The sequence below is a fragment of the Centroberyx gerrardi genome, chromosome 14, assembly GCF_048128805.1.
Source record: "Centroberyx gerrardi isolate f3 chromosome 14, fCenGer3.hap1.cur.20231027, whole genome shotgun sequence".
NCBI lineage: Eukaryota > Metazoa > Chordata > Actinopteri > Beryciformes > Berycidae > Centroberyx > Centroberyx gerrardi.
The window spans coordinates 4,260,926-4,277,953 of NC_136010.1; the positions used below are offsets into that span (position 1 = coordinate 4,260,926).

Below are 17,028 nucleotides of genomic sequence, written 5' to 3' on the forward strand. Positions count from 1 at the left end.
TAATGCTGTCAAGGTCCTCTCTCCACACTTTCCTTTTGCATTAAACAGTCTGGAATCTCTATCTTCTATGTAAAAGTGGTTTTCAAGCATAGGTTCAGGTCCCAAAAGTTGGTCAAGGAAATCTAATTAAGGGCCCCCAATTATTCTTATAAGAAATTGGTATCCAAACCTCCAAACCTATTGGCTACTTTGTGTTGCCAATTCCTTCCCACCTACCTGCGATGTAGACTGAATAAAACACACTGGGCTTGCAGTTTCACAGGCTACAAACACACAAAACTGAACCTGCAAAATCCGATTCGGTTTGTGGGGAAAAACTGTTTTTAAAAATGTGGGTCCTCAGAAAGAAAAGGTTCAGCAAGCGCTGATCTGTACAGACTCTGTGTCTCTGCTGCCCCTCTGTGGCCTTGTGTGTGTACTGCAGGGAGTCATAGCTGCTGCTCCAGCTCGTAGGAACAGCTGTCCAATCGGACCCTGAGGTTCTTGAAGTCCGGCCTATCGGCTGCCTCGCTGCTCCAACATTCCAACATGATGTCGTAGAGGAAGTCAGGACATTTGGGCGGAGGTGGCATCCTGTATCCATTGGTTACCTGCTGGTACACTTCTTGGTTGCTGTAGGCTGAGGGAGAGAGAGGAGATGGAGGGAAAAGAGGGACAGAGGGAGAGGAGGGATGGAGAGAGAAGAGGGATAGAGGGAGAAGAGGGACAGAGGGATGGAGGGAGAAGAGGGACAGAGGGATGGAGGGAGAAGAGGGACAGAGGGATGGAGGGAGAAGAGGGACGGAGGCAGAGGAGGGATGGAGGGAAAAGAGGGACGGAGGGAGAAGAGGGACGGAGGCAGAAGAGGGATGGAGAAGAGGGACGGAGGGAGAAGAGGGACGGAGGGAGAAGAGGGACAGAGAGAGAGGAGGGATGGAGGGAGAAGAGGGACAGAGGCAGAAGAGAGATGGAGGCAGAGGAGGGATGGAGGGAGAAGAGGGACAGAGAGAGAGGAGGGATGGAGGGCGAAGAGGGACGGAGGCAGAGGAGGGATGGAGAGAAAAGAGGGACGGAGGGAGAAGAGGGATGGAGAGAGAAGAGGGACAGAGGGAGAAGAGGGACAGAGGGAGAGGAGGGATAGAGGGAGAAGAGGGACAGAGGGAGAGGAGGGATGGAGGGAGAAGAGGGACGGAGGCAGAGGAGGGATGGAGGGAAAAGAGGGACGGAGGGAGAAGAGGGACGGAGGCAGAAGAGGGATGGAGAGAGAAGAGGGACGGAGGGAGAAGAGGGACGGAGGCAGAGGAGGGATGGAGAGAGAAGAGGGACAGAGGGAGAAGAGGGACAGAGGCAGAAGAGAGATGGAGGAAGAGGAGGGATGGAGGGAGAAGAGGGACAGAGAGAGAGGAGGGATGAGGGAGAAGAGGGACGGAGGCAGAGGAGGGATGGAGAGAAAAGAGGGACGAGGGAGAAGAGGGATGGAGAGAGAAGAGGGACGGAGGGAGAAGAGGGACGGAGGGAGAAGAAGGACAGAGGGAGAGGAGGGATGGAGGGAGAAGAGGGACAGAGGCAGAGGAGGGATGGAGAGAGAAGAGGGACAGAGGGAGAAGAGGGACAGAGGGAGAGGAGGGATGGAGAGAGAAGAGGGATAGAGGGAGAGGAGGGATGAAGGGAGAAGAGGGACAGAGGGAGAGGAGGGATGGAGGGAGAAGAGGGATAGAGGGAGGTACAGAGGGGAAAAAGAGGAGGGACGAGAGGAAGGGAAGTGGTGAAGAAGAGAGATCAAACATTTGATTACCATGGCCTATCTAGAGCGGACACACTTAGGGTCTTTCTCAATATGCGTGCTTGTGTCCTCCACAATGTGTTTGACATAATATCTATCGTAACACGTAAGCACGATTCCAAAACTGAAGAACACTGAGGAGGGAGGGCGGAGGATGGATAAAAATCTTATAAGTTTACTTCCCAACCGAGGATGCATCAGATGGTGACTAGGCTGATGAGAGAACGACTGGGAAGACCCAAGATCCATTGCAAGAATGGTGCATCAAAACAAACAGCGCTATAGTCTATACAGTACAGAACCGGTAGAATCAGCTTGGAAAATAAATGGCTGTGTGTCTTAACTGATGGCGTGACCTCAGGTATACAGTCCAGCTCAAACTGTAAAGATGTTCTCTGTTCTCGGGTTCTTGAGAAGTTCGTTCTCTCCAAGACAAGATCGGTCTCCACAAGGACACAACTATCGACTTGGTATTCTTTGATTTCACAATCACCTTTGATGTAGCAATTTCAGCACATCACTAAGTATAGTTTGTCTTACTTTTCAATATCAAGTGTGAGGAACAACACGTTAAAGGGTAACTTCGGTATTTTTCAACCTGGACCCTATTTTCCCATCTTTTTGTGTCTAAGTGACTAAAGGGGACAACAATTTTTGAAATTGGTCCAGTATTGAGCGAGATCGCTTCAGCCGGCAGCCGCAAAACGGGCTGCAATGTAATCCGACGGGGCAAATCACACCGTCAATGTACGTCCACTAAAAGTGCTTGTTTTTGCCACTGACAGGCTCAGATTGTTATTATAAGTGTCTGACAACATTATGGAAAGGACCCTACAGAGAAATGAAACGTTTTTCTTTACCTTTCGCTTGATCCGGTCTGTGTGTAACCAAGTCTCGCTCAAGTCTCGCGAGAGTTGAGTTGTTGCAGGAAGTTACACACAGACCGGATCAAGCGAAAGGTAAAGAAAAACGTTTCATTTCTCTGTAGGGTCCTTTCCATAATGTTGTCAGACGCTTATAATAACAATCTGAGCCTGTCAGTGGCAAAAACAAGAACTTTTAGTGGACGTACATTGACGGTGCGATTTGCCCCGTCGGATTACACTGCAGCTCGTTTCACGGCTGCCAGCTGACGCGATCTCGCTCAATACTGGACCAATTTCAAAAATTGTTGTCCCCATTAGTTACTTAGACACAAAAAGTTGGGAAAATAGGGTCCAAGTTGAAAAATGCCGAAGTTACCCTTTAACACAAGATGTGTTCCTATTAACAGTTGCCGTGTTGAAAAGTAATGCAAGATAAGCATTATCCCAAATACATTCCCAGAAGTGCTGAAAATGACACTTGTACTTGATGTACACCAGAAAACATAGACACAAGTCAATCAATTAGTCAATCAACCAACCAACCAACTAACCAGGGTAAGGAACTCCTCCATAGGTGATAATCTCATAGAGCAAGATCCCAAAGGACCAGACGTCCGACTTGTTGGAGAAGCGTCCGTGGCTGATGGCCTCCGGAGCGCACCACTTGTAGGGAATCTTCTTATCTGCTGTGATGTAGAACGGCTCCTGGGTGGACGAAGGAACGAAGGGAGGGAGGGAAAGTGAAAATGAGAGAAAGGAGCAGCCTGAAGCCAATCACTGCTTCCATGTTCTTGTGGTCATTCTTCTGTGGCCTGTTCCTGCCTGGGTATTTTGGGTATGGGTATCAAGAGCCTGTAGTCACCAAAATTATAATCAAGGTGATAAACTCATTAATTTGCATTTTTCCTGGCATTATATTTGCATAGTGTGTTTTTGGTCTGTTGAAACTTGGCTACAAAGACATGCTCCCTTACCAAATAGTGTATGTTATTTGTTGGAGCAAGTAAAGAGGAACTGAAACAGCTTCTTGTGTCTAACAATTCAGTGGGAACAAATCAAAGTTTTTTGCAACACACCATTTCTAGACAGCATACCCAAACAAGTTGTTAGCTACCTACTAATCAAAGTTGTAAACAAAACCACTAGCCGTGGTTTCTGCCACCTACCGAGACTAAACCACAGCTACGATTAGCGATGGTCTTTTGTTTTCCTTAATTTCTGAGTCTTAGGTTTGAAAGAGCTGTCGTTGGGCAAAGCATCCTTCTATGATAACAGCACAGCAAACTGCATGTTTGATTTCACTTAAAAAGACACAAAAAGACACAGATCCTCCCTCCCTACCTTGATAACCCTCGCCAGTCCGAAGTCGGCCACCTTGCAGATGTAGTTTTCTCCCACCAGGACGTTGCGAGCTGCCAGGTCTCTGTGAATGCTGTTCTTCTCCTCCAGGTACGACATCCCATCAGCCACCTGGGCAGCCATGTCGATGAGAGACACCGGCTGTAGATGCTGTCCCTCTGGACCTGAGGTACAAACAAACGTTTTAAAACCCAGGACTCCAGCACAGGACGGTTCAAGAGAAGTTTTAGAATCAGAAATCACACACTAAAAAAAGGATCTGTGTGTCTTCTGTGGGACAACACACATTTGTGTTAGTCGAGCGTTGAGTCCCAAGTCAGTCTCAATTCTTGAGGCACAAGTCTCAAGTCTAAATGTGGAACACCAAGTCAAGTCCATGTCATTAATGTCAAGTCTCAAGTCTAAATGTAGACCAGCAAGTCAAGTCAGAACAAATCCAGTCCAGTATCAATTTAATATCTTAAAGAAAACTAAATATCTAGGACTTTTCAATGCAATATGGTTTTAATAGGATAAAAACTTGGTAAGAGCATCATGAGTTTGATTTCTATAATCAGTTTCAACTTCAATAAATTCAATCATTCCATACAAATTCAGAAAACAGAATTTAAATTCAGTCGTCTGCTGGAACAAATCTCATCACTTTCAATCTAAGTCATATATGGAATCAAAACCAAGAAGTTCTAGAATCAGAACCCAACAAGGCACCAGAACCAGCACCCAGAGAGGGTCTAGAATCAGAACCCACAATGGTTCTAGAATCAAAACTGAAATGGGTTCTAAAATATGACCCAACAAAGTTCTAGAATCAAAGCACATAAAAAAATCCAGAATAAGAGCTGAAAAATATTTTAGGATTGCAACCAAAGTAGGTTCTAGAATTAGAATTCAAGGGTTTTAGAATGACAGACAGACAGACACACACAAACAAACACACACCCACACACACACACACACACACACACACACACACACACACAGTTTCACCTCTGAGGAAGTTGAGCAGGCTGCCTTTCTCCATGAGTTCGGTGATGATGTAGTAGGGGGAGGAGGCGGTGCAGACAGCGAACAGAGAGATGAGGTGACGATGACGGAGACTCTTCAACATCTGGACTTCCCTCTGGAAATCACCGTGATTCAGCTCAGAGTCTGGAGAGAGAGAGACCGAAAGAGAGGGAGAGACAGAGAGAGACAGAAAGAGAGGAAGAGAGAGAGAGTAACGAAATAACAACATTTTAAAAACAGAATAAACTTCAGTTCTATCAAACACTTAACAGAGAAATTAAATTGGCCAAAGATTCTTAGTAAATATAGACTTGGGGATGATAACTTGGAAATTGTAAAAGGAAGACATTCAAGACATTTAGTCAGGCTCTGCAAGTACTGCAACGTCATGGAAATAGAGGCAGAAATACACTTTCTGTTCTCAAAATATGACAAGATAAGAGAAACCCGTGATCCTAAATTTAAAGAAAAATTCCCAAATTTTAGCAGCCTGTCACAGATAGAAAAGCTGCCACTGGTCCTGGTAGTTGTTGTTATTGTTTTCTAAAAGGATAGCAACTTAAGTCCTTGGTCAACAAAATGATAACATTTTTGTAGAAAGGATCCTCTGAATTTTAGGAAAATTGAGTGGTAAACTTCAGGCAAGCATTTTTTTCCAATTGATATGTCGCAGTTTGGAATAGAACTATTGATAATAGCAAGATGATATTGTATCTGAGTGCTATGCCTTGTTTCCTATGAGGCTTATGGAGCTAATGATAGAGCCACTGTGTATTGTACAAAATATAAGCCACCCTGATAGGGCTGGATGCAACACCAGTACACTGTTTGAGACACACGGGTTTGCTTGTTACAATCATTTTATAGCATTCTAATAAAAATATATTTAAGGGACTGATAAGCACTCATGACCTGAGGTGTCACTCCTAAACCAACCATGCTGTCTCTTTATTATCCTGTTGTTACAGAGCAACAAAAGGATGAAACATCTCAGGTATGTGTAGGATGACTGCTGGTATGTAGCCTAAACCTTACAAGATAATAATTATGATTATTACCACACAGTGATGCTCACAGATGCAGATTAGTCTTCACGGGACAAGATGGGCAGCATATTTTGTAGATGAAGTTTTCATCAGCTATGACTGATCAGCTTCTTCCCACTCCACTACAGACTGAGGTTGTATGATGATTTCAGGTATGTAGTTTCAGCCCTACCTTGCTGCTATACGAATATTACTCAGCCTTGGTAGTGTTAACAGGCTGACAGGATGGGCAGCATATTTGTAGATTTGCAGAATAGAAGTTGCTTTGTTACATTCATACGAGTGGAAAACTAAGAATGACAGTGGAAACTGGGACTCAACAGTAACAGACATAATTGATCTTAATGCTATAGCATGGAAAATAAAGGCATCTTTGATTGGGTTACATGCAACTTGCAGTATTAGTGACTGTTTTTTAAAACAATATCACATCTTGGTACCTTTTCCAGCATGCTCACCTCCCACAATATCTCTGCCCTACTTTCCTTTATATTACAAGTATAATTTTCAGTCTAATAGAAGATTAAAGATAAAAAATGAATGCAAGCGAGTGCTGGGTTTATTATTGGTAAAACAGACAGCCAATGTTGATCACTGACTGGTCATGACCCCCCACTGGAATTACACTTTGAAGCATGAATGATATCTAGAATCATCCACTGACTCACACACACACAAACGGAAGAGAGTTGAAGTTATTAGTTATTAGTTTCACACAGCGATACCTGGCAGAGATGAGAAGCATGACCCATTGACTTCCTCTTTAGAAGATGAGTAGTGTATCATTCATTTCATGAGTCATACAGTTGGCTCAGCTACAGTAAATGACCTACTTGTCAGAAAGTAGTTTTTTGTGGCTTTGCTTCATGCTTCCAATCAGCAGTCATACTTTATATGTGAGGCGTGACACACATTTATTTGATTGGACTGTCTGGAATGAAGTGTTATTTATTGTGATTATTTCAGTAATACTGACAGATTAGTGTGGGCAAAATACATGAGACTCAGAAAGCTGACGACTCAACATGACCAAGGTCAAATTTCACTGAATATTGTACAACACAGCGGCGGTTCTGTTGAACTGTCTCACTCACTCACACATTACATAACGCTCTTTGTTTTCCTGCCAAAACAGAATACCTCCTCTATCCATTCTAATTCTGTCTTTACCAGTTAAACCTCACCCAGTTTCACTCAAACCTGGTCTAACATGGTGTTGACAATGCACATCTGTATTTTTTGAGCTACATTGGAAACTCAGTTTCCATCTGTAAGTATTACTATTCAATTAGGGCATAAATGATATGCTGAAAAACCTCTGATTGAGGCTTTTGTAAATTAAATAGATTTGTCAGCTTGTTAGCTAGCTAACCATAGTATCTGGTCAGCCAACCATCACTGTCTTGTTAACACATCTGATTAGCACACTAGCTAAGGTATCAAGTAGAAGCTAGCATTACATGTAGCAGTAGCTAATAGTTTCATCTTCACATTAACATTAACACTGGGTGCTTTGCTAAATGAGCCTGCTGGCTAGTTAGCTAGCTAACAGTTTGTTCAGGTTAACTGAGCTGACTCTTCTCAAGCTACAACTCAGAGTGTTTTGGAGTAGAGACTAGGGCTAAAGACAAGACAGTTTACTGTTGGAAACAAATCTACTTTTAGGTATAACATTGACCTACAGCCACACCACAACAATTCTTTTCAGGTATCTCTGTTTTTCTAGTTGTTAAATTAGAAATTTAGACATTATTTGCACATAGCCAATTCTCCGATTGACCTCCATGTTGGTGTCAGACGTGGCTGCTGGGAGATTTGTGACACAGCTGGTAAAACCTCTATAACAGACTGTTCCAGGTGTTATTGTGTGTAACTCTATGAGGTATGAGTATGAAGCTGGGTATCGCTGAAAAAGAGGTGAAGAATTACCGCCTTTGATGATCTTGATGGCGACGTTGATGCGGTTCTTCCAGCGGCCCCGGTGCACATCGGCAAAATACCCGGTGCCCAGCTGCTCCTCCAGGCTGAACTCCTCTTTAGGAAGCTCCCACTCATCCACTGTGGAGTGGGACAAGTCTGTGGGCTGGGGCTCCGTCTGGTGGATGACACACACACACACACACACACACACACATACAGACACACACTTTTAGTTATGAATGCACCTATGCAGCAGTACTCCCCACACCCTACATCCATCCTGCATCAGTGTTACAGGATTTCCCAAACAATTTGTGGGTTCAGGTGTCAGTACAGCTGCAATGCATGTGATGCACACACACACACACACACACGCACACACACACCCACACACACACACACACGCATGCACACAGCTGTGCAATGCCATAACCATTGCATTTGCGTGTGTATTCCCTTTTAGACATCACTGCGGGCTTAGTGTGACTGTCCACACTTCCTTTTCTTCTTTTCACTTACCCAGAAAGAAGAGGAAGAAGAAACAAGAGAGGAAGAAGCAAAAAGATAGAAACGCAGACAGAATCAGCTGCAACCTCACAGTCACACCCACACACTCACACACACACACACACCCACACACTCACACACACACACACACACACACCCTACCCTCTTGCAGGCCTCTCGCAGCCTGCCTGTGGTGTTGAGGCTGTTGGTGCAGTAGTGCTCCACCAGGTCGATCAGAGAGGTGAAATGTTGGTTCAGCTCCACATAGAAATCATTTTCCGCCTGGAGGATCTTGTAGTGCTTCACCCGACTGTCCGACTTCACTGGAGAAAGATACACACCAAGTCAGAAACACACACACACACACACAGGTCCACAACAAGTGGTCAAACAATGACTCGCACAAAAATTGGGAAGATGAGAGCGTGCAGATTGAAGTTTTAGTTATGCAAACATTTCTTGGAGGTAGAGCTGCTCATGGTTCAGTTAAAGGACAAGTTTGGCGATTTTGTACCTATATATAATTCCTCTCTTCATCCCTGTAGTTGTTGGACCCACAGACAGTATTGTCTCCAGTCAGCTGTCAGTTGAAGCAGCGAGCTCCAAAACATCCAGTCTGTGAAAACGATCCAGAGAGCGACCGACCTACACGACCCGGAAAGCAGCGGCACCGCACCGTTTCCACTTGTCTTCTACTGAACTCTACTGTTTACAATCTGACCTGACCGTCCAGAACTAGATCACTCCGCCAGGAACCGCCTTTCACCCCACAGCGGTCTGTGCTGCGGCAGAGAAAAATAGTTCTGTGATTTCCTGATTAGTGAAAGTGCTTTAATGGAGTCATGTTTCTTCTCAACTCTCGTGTGGAGCCACAAACGGCTTTTTTGGAGATATTTTGACAGTTTGGACTCATTGTTAGCAGCAAGAGGCAGCGGACAGCTGACTGTGGAGACAATATTGTCTGTGGGTCCAACAACTACAGGGATGGAAGAGACAGATTATATATAGGTCCAAAATTGCCGAACTTCCTTTAAACCTCAAAGGGCGGATCCAAAGAATCACGGTTTTTCTGGCTGAGTAAAATTAGACTGAAGCCCATATTTCTCATTTTGCTGAGGCCCCCTTGGATCCCCCTCAAGGCCCCCTGGTGGTTCCCGGTCCCCACTTTGGAAACCACTGTTGTAGGGTGTGTTGAAAGAGGGAGTAAATGGAGCGAGGCGGGGACCAGGAGAAAGGATTTAGTCATCTTCTGTCCCTTTCTTGGCAATGTTTTGCATTCTGCTGTTGTCACTTTTGCTCTTAAATGATGGGATACACAAATACTGACATTTTCTACGGTTACGCTTGTGCTGCCGCTCTATAAAAGGGCATCGGCTAAATGCCTAAGTTGTGATTGTAATCACATGTGGACAGGCATCGAGAGAAGGGAGGGGGGAATTTTCTTCGCAAAATTCAGTGCAAAACATTTTGCATAATACGTTGTCTGACCTGAATGTTTTTGCTGTATCTCTGCCAGGAGAGGCCGGTCTATATGGGACAGGGGGGATGATCCTGCACAGTGTGTTGTTGTTTAGTCTTGAGTACAGTGTTTTCTATACCCATACTGTACATTTTGGAGCCTTTTACCCCACAATTTACTACAAGTACCGTCCTGCATTTTCCTCCATCACTGCCAGGAGAGGCTGGTCCATACAGAGTTACAGGAGACACACTGTTCGCCCTCACAGACAGGAGGGATAATCCTACTCAGCTTTTGGTTGTTTAGTCTTGAGAAAAGTAGATGTTACAGCCATACTATACATTTTGGAGCCGTACCCCTTTAACCCCACATTTTACCTAACCCTGTCCTCCTCAATTTTGTGAGTCACCACACTCACACTGGGTCTGTCCGTGTGAGTGTGGCGTAGTACCACAGTATCAGAGTTTTATTCCTTTTCCTGCCTTTTCTCTTGTCTTTTTCTGTGTCACACTGCACTTAGTCCGTCCGACAAGTAGGCAAATTTTGCCCGTTGGCTTGTGGCCGATGTCCCAGACTGCTGGCTTCACTTTGACCACAGAAATTTTAATTCTAATCAAGTCTAATGATGCTGACACTGTAGACGTCAGTGGGCGGAGCCAAAGAACCACAGCTTTTCAGAGACAGTAGCAAGTTAGCTAACTGGCAAACGTGAATAGCAAATAAATATAAATAAATATAAATATCAATAAAAATATTAATTGCAATGGCTGCTTTATTTCATTCATTCATGACCATGGCATTCATGATGTTGAAGGTCAGCAACTAGCTAACTAGCTTACCAAGATAGTTATAGGCTAGTGTGGCTAGTTTGAACTTGAAGGTCAGCTAGCTAACTAGCTAACCTAGATAACTTAGAATGTTTTTTTCAGTTAGCAGCAGAGCGCTAGGCTTCATAACATTAGCTTCCTCCTCTCTTATCTCTTGCCTTTTTCTCTTGGCTTCAGTTTAACGTTACTTAGCCAGAAACCCTGTGGTTCTTTGGCTCCGCCCACTGAGGTTTAACTCAGCCAATGAGATTATTTCTGCCTCCAGAGCAGCTCTGCCTCCAGGGAAACTAAAACTCCATTCTGCTTACTCTTTACACATTTCTCCCTCCATCCCTCCCTTTCTTACCTGATGTATCCAGTGCTGTTTTCAATCTGAGATTCAACTCCCTCTTCCCTCGCTCCCCTATGTAACCGTATCTCTCTCGCCCTCGTTTTTTTTTGCTTCCTCCATCAACCCTCCCCCTCTCTGTCTTACCTGAAAGCACGTATCCCACGCCGTCTTTCTCACTGAGGCGGATGAGGAACGCTCCCTCTGCGTTGTCTGGGCCCAGCAGGTGGCTTTGGGCCTCGAAGCGGTTCATCTTCCCAAAATACCATCTGGATCAACACAGCAAGTGATATTAAACATTAGTAAATGGTTGTGTGGTTTGGGAGTTTCAAAAGTTTCAAATCAAACAGGCCCCATAATAACCAAAATAACTATTTGAATTACTCACATTTCTGAAATATTGACCAGTATAACCAGTATGTAGTCAGTTGCCAAAAAATATTTTGGTTTGTCTGTCCTTCATACCATTTGAAACTGAAGGAAGGTTTAACAGAAAGGGATAGAGCTTGGGCATTAAAATAAAATGTATTTCAAAGACAAGAACCCGAGCCAATCTTATTCATAAAACTGTAATCCCAATGAATCTCTGCATTTTGCCTGTTTTTGTTTTTTTCCTGTATCAGTGGATTTTAGCGGTGATTTGGGTTTAGGTTTCATATCCTCCCTGTTTTGGACCCAGTTTTGGTTCTAGTGAGGGTTGTAGAACAAAACAAACCTGGGTAGAACCAACAGTATTTACAAGTCTTTGTGTTATAAGATAGCACTTTATTGATCCCCTTGGGAAAACTCTTGCATGTTATCTTGCATGGAGCACCAGATGAGCAGGATTTATTGCAACAGGACAATTCAGGTAGTGCCAAGTCAGTGGATAATCACAGAAAAGGATATCAAACTTCTTGTAACGTCTTATCTGTGACATCTAAACTTGTGTTGGCACTGGATAGATTGTCTTAAGTGGAAAACCCCAACCAGTTGGCACTGAAGTAGACTCAAACAACCCAAGTGTGAGCACTAAAACTAATCTTATTTTTGGTATTGCATTAACTTCAGAGAAAGATACTGAAAGTTGTTAAACCTGATTTCTAGTGGTCATTACTAAACTAAACTAAACTAAACTAAACAAAATTAAACTAAAGCTAACTATGTAGTGCAATGAGACTGAACCTATCTGACTTGGACCTGACCAGCCTCTTATTGTGGCTTCCCAGCAGCATAATTACTTACTGCAACTTACTAAAGCAATAATAATAATAAATCCAAGAATGTGCTCTTAACTGCGGTTATGGGTATGATGGTGATGCAATACCCGGATGATAAGAAAGTACCCATAATCCCAGTTCATAAGAACTGATAAGATCCTCTTATTGCTTACAGGTTCCAGTGTGCACTGTCTGAAAAGTTTTCTTCAAAGCAGTACAAAATACATAGCTGTCACAGTGATCAGTAAAGCTTAGCGAGGTTTGAGCAGCTGGAAGGTGTCTGACCAATCAGATGTCTTGGCTCAAACTTCATGTTCCTCATGTTTTCTCACAGAGAGTCTGTTGTTCTGTCTGTCGGTCTTCATTGTGCTTTGTTTGATGTTTGGAGTATTGATTAATTGATAAAGGAATTTTACACTGTGGCATCAAGAAAGTAACTGCAACTACTACTGCTACTAGCCTACTACTACTGCGACTACTACTGCTACTACTACTGCTACTACTGCTACTACTACTGCTATTACTGCTACTACTATTGCTACTACTGCTACTACTACTGCTACTACTACTGCTACTACTGCTACTACTACTGCTACTGCTACTACTACTGCTACTACTGCTACTGCTACTACTACTGCTACTACTGCTACTACTACTGCTACTGCTACTACTATTGCTACTACTGCTACTACTACTGCTACTGCTACTACTATTGCTACTACTGCTACTACTACTGCTACTACTGCTACTGCTACTGCTACTACTACTGCTACTACTATTGCTACTACTGCTACTGCTACTACTACTGCTACTACTGCTACTACTACTGCTACTACTACTACTACTACTACTGCTACTGCTACTACTACTGCTACTACTACTGCTACTACTACTACTATTACTGTATCTAGGACTGCTGCTACTGCTATTAGACCTATAGTACAGTTAATACTACCAATAAAAAGAAAGAAAGATGCAACACTATAATTAACAAAGTGTGAATCGCAGCTCTCCAGCACCTGTTGACTTGTGAGAACAACCACATATTACACACATTACACACATTACACACTTCCCATTCTGTTGAAGCAATAAACAGAGAGAGAGAAGGGCAAAACAAGAAGTGGCGAGGCTGATTCGCACACAGCGTTTACGTCCCAGCTTGCATCACTGCTAACAGACAGACATGAGATTGACATTATATAAGAGACATTACTGACATTTCTCACAGCTTTATTTACACTTCAGTGTGGGGAGAGAGGGAGAGAGAGAGAGAGAGAGAGAGAGAGAGAGAGAGGCTGTATTCTGCACTATCATAAATAAGATACAGCCACTCTCTCTCTCTCGTTTGATTTGATTTGAAGTCAAAGGTTGAGATTGTGTAATCGCTTGGAGAGAGAGGGAGAAAGATAAATAGCAGAGGAATGTGGAAAGGTTTGGCAAAATCTCTGCATCTAATATAATTTTCCCCCCAAAACATCAAAACAGACTTATATAAATAGACAAAATTTCTGTGTGATTGGATATGGCTTCCAAACAAATTTTGCTCTCCATCACAGAGTCAGTAGAATCATGATCATTAAAAACTAAGAGATCAAATCTGGACCCACTGCAGTATGATGCTCTAAGACACAAAAAATATTAAGGCAGAAACAGAAGTTTCCTCACTGCCTTAAAATTGTTGACTGACATAGCGCTGAATAGTTAGGTCAAAGGTCAAAGTAGTTTTTCTAATGTAGTAAAGCTCACCAAGTCAACTTATCAGATAATTTCTAGTCATGCTGACATGACTGTTTATTTGCTGAATCCACAAATTGATGAGATGCATTCCACTGTTATTTACTCTTTCACCAGTGAGGAGGTTTTGGTGTCAGTTGTTCATTTGTTGCTAAATTATTATATCATGTGACAAAAAGTGAGCAGCTGAAAGTAAGCAGCTGACTGCACTAATGCAAACACAAGAGGAGGCAACCCAGTCTCATAACATTTTGTGAAATGAGCATGAACTCTGAAAGGCAGATTCTCTGTTGTGGACACAAATTATGTGAAGATTTTCCACCATGAACACAATTATGTGACAGTGGCATGAACTGGACGCGCCATTTTCTCCTGTTCGTCACGTGGAAAAGGTTCACTTAAGTTTAGGCAAGTAAAACAACTTTGGTTAAGCTTTGGGTTAAGGATATGTTTAGGGTTTTTGTTATGGTTAAATAAGAAACACTTTCGCTAAAACGGAAAACTGCACTCATAGAAGAAAACCTCTTCACATGATTTGGGAATTGAAGCTGGTCGCTGGAGTTGAAAACAGGATATGGAAGTTCCATTTAAGAGAGACGGAAAAGAACGTTAAGCAAATGTTTCCAAAGTAATGATTGCACAATTTGGTACATGAATGCAGTTATCATAATAATTACTCATTATCACCAGGAAAGACTGGCAGTATAATTACAAATAGTTACTTGTTATTACCAGAAACTGCCAGTTACATTCTGATCATTTCTATGTAATTACACAGTTATCACCCTGTAATTTGTTTACTATAAAGTGCTACCATTAATTTTTATTAAGGTTATCAGGATATTCTTCTTTTTTGTTATATCAGAAGTTGCGCTATGACTCACTGGACATACATAGATAACAACTGTAACTTTATCCAAACAACAACAAGGAAGAAAGGGTTTCTGGAGAGTTAACTCAAAGTTTAACTCAAACTGCATGCTGGGAAGACTGCTGCTAATAAGCTAAAAATGTTTCTTAATAAACTTTAATATGGCCAGTTCAGTGAACGCTTGGTAAGATGTTCTTTCAACTCATAATTTTAACTCATGATAAAGTTATACAGCTTATAACAAGCAATCATAAGACAAACACAGCTAGTTACACACACACACACACACACACACACACACACACACACACACACACACACACACACACACACACACACACACACACACAAAGAAAAAGTCCACCACTCACGATTGCGCGTCCACGGACTCTCCCCTCGCCAGGTAATTATTGGGCACGATCCCGTCGTTCAACACGCGCCCGTTCTGGTCTATCTTGCGCGCGGTCCACCAGTCCCCGGTGCGGCTGATCACATTGAACAGATCCCCCTGCCGGAACGACAGCTCGTCCGGGTGCCGGGCCTCGAACGACCACAGCGCCGTGTAGATGGAGTTCTCCCCGGGCTTCTCCACCTTCTGGGGCGGCGACGGGCTCGGTGCTCTCCCGCCGTCACCTCCTCCTCCTCCTCCTCCTCCTCCTCCTCCGGCCTTCTTGTCGCCGAAAAGCCTCTGCCATAGCGCTTCCAGACACGGGCAAGCTTTCCGCAGAGATTCACCCATAGATGATCATGAACGGCACCCTGCAAGCCGCCTTCCCCCGCTGCCTGTGTGCGCGCTGACAGCCGACTACACCTGTCGGACAGGTAGAGGATGGAGAGCGACAGGAATCTGCGGAACGCTTTTCCACAAAAGCTGCCGCCGCCGCTGCTGCTGCTGCTGCTGCTGGTTTGTTCTGCTGAAACTGCTGTTGAACTGACAGCTAAGCGCGAGGGCATGCAGCAACTTCCTTGTGTGCCAAGAGTGTGAAAAGTAATAATGAATGGCATGGGAACCCCGCCTATGATCCACAGTGCGTCATAAATCTCTTGCACTGTCAGTCTCTCTCTCACTCTCACTCTCTCTCTCTCTCTCTCTCTCTCTCTCTCTCTCTCTCTCTCTCTCTCTCTCTCTCACACACACACACACACACACACACACACACACACACAGACTTTTATATATTTTTTGTAGTGCCAGTATGTGCTGTGAACAGTTAATGTCTGGTATTACTGTTCTGTTCTAATGTTCTTTTGTTTTCCATGTTCTTGTATTACTGTTATTCAGTTTCCATGTGCGGGCTGTGACAACAGATTTCCTCTCAGAGGGACAAAGTATCTATCTATCTATCTATCTATCTATCTATCCATCTTGGTCTCAAGAATTGAAGAAATTCAAGAAATGCAAATTATGTAAAATATAAAATGTATATGATTACTGAATAATATCTCACTGATTTAGTGTTCCTATGCAATTCCAGTGAAAGTGCCTTGCTATATTTTCTGGCAAAGAGAGACTGTAGTTGGACCGGATACTTTCGACACACACACACACGCACACACACAACTTTGTACTGTACACACAGAGAGAACCAGAACCAGGTGAGTCTCTATGGTCAAAAATCAGACTCCCCAAAATGTCCTCACACCCCCCTGTGGTTCTATAGAATCAGAACACAAACAGCTTCTAGAACTATAAAGGTTCTAAATCACAGCTCAAGAGAGGGTTTATACTGAATTCAGCCGAGAGATGCTGGACTCAGATATGAGAGAGGTTTTAGAATCAGAACCAAGAGAAAGTCTAGAATCGGAACCAAGATTAAGTTCTAGAATCAGATCTCAAACAGGTTTTAGAATTAGTTTCCATCAAGGTTTTAGAATCAGAACCAAGAGAAAGTCTAGAATCGGAACCAAGATTAAGTTCTAGAATCAGATCTCAAACAGGTTTTAGAATTAGTTTCCATCGAGGTTCTAGAATCAGAACCAAGAGAAAGTCTAGAATCAGAACCATGAGGAAGCCTAGAATCGGAACCACTGGTTTAGGTTCTAGAATCAGATGTCAAAGAGGTTCTAGAATCAGATGGAAGTGTAAAGTCAGAAGCCGGCACAGAGGCGTTTTACAGTCCCTAACAGCTCTCTGATCAGGAA

General features: G+C 43.4%; 1 protein-coding gene across 1 annotated transcript in view; it reads right to left on the reverse strand.

The window, feature by feature from the left end:
* The window catches only part of LOC144542306 (protein-tyrosine kinase 6-like), a 16,991-nt gene extending 1,269 nt beyond the window's left edge, over positions 1 to 15,722 (reverse strand). The window contains exons 1-8 of the mRNA XM_078288171.1: positions 15,258 to 15,722; positions 11,227 to 11,348; positions 8,628 to 8,788; positions 7,968 to 8,133; positions 4,975 to 5,136; positions 3,970 to 4,151; positions 3,180 to 3,333; positions 1 to 619 (exon numbers count right to left, since the gene is read on the reverse strand). The exon at positions 1 to 619 is cut by the window's left edge and continues 1,269 nt beyond it. Coding sequence (XP_078144297.1) covers positions 429 to 619; positions 3,180 to 3,333; positions 3,970 to 4,151; positions 4,975 to 5,136; positions 7,968 to 8,133; positions 8,628 to 8,788; positions 11,227 to 11,348; positions 15,258 to 15,625 — 1,506 coding nt within the window. The 5' untranslated portion in view covers positions 15,626 to 15,722 and the 3' untranslated portion in view covers positions 1 to 428. The remainder of the gene's footprint in view (positions 620 to 3,179; positions 3,334 to 3,969; positions 4,152 to 4,974; positions 5,137 to 7,967; positions 8,134 to 8,627; positions 8,789 to 11,226; positions 11,349 to 15,257) is intronic.
* Between the last annotated feature and the right edge of the window lie 1,306 nt (positions 15,723 to 17,028).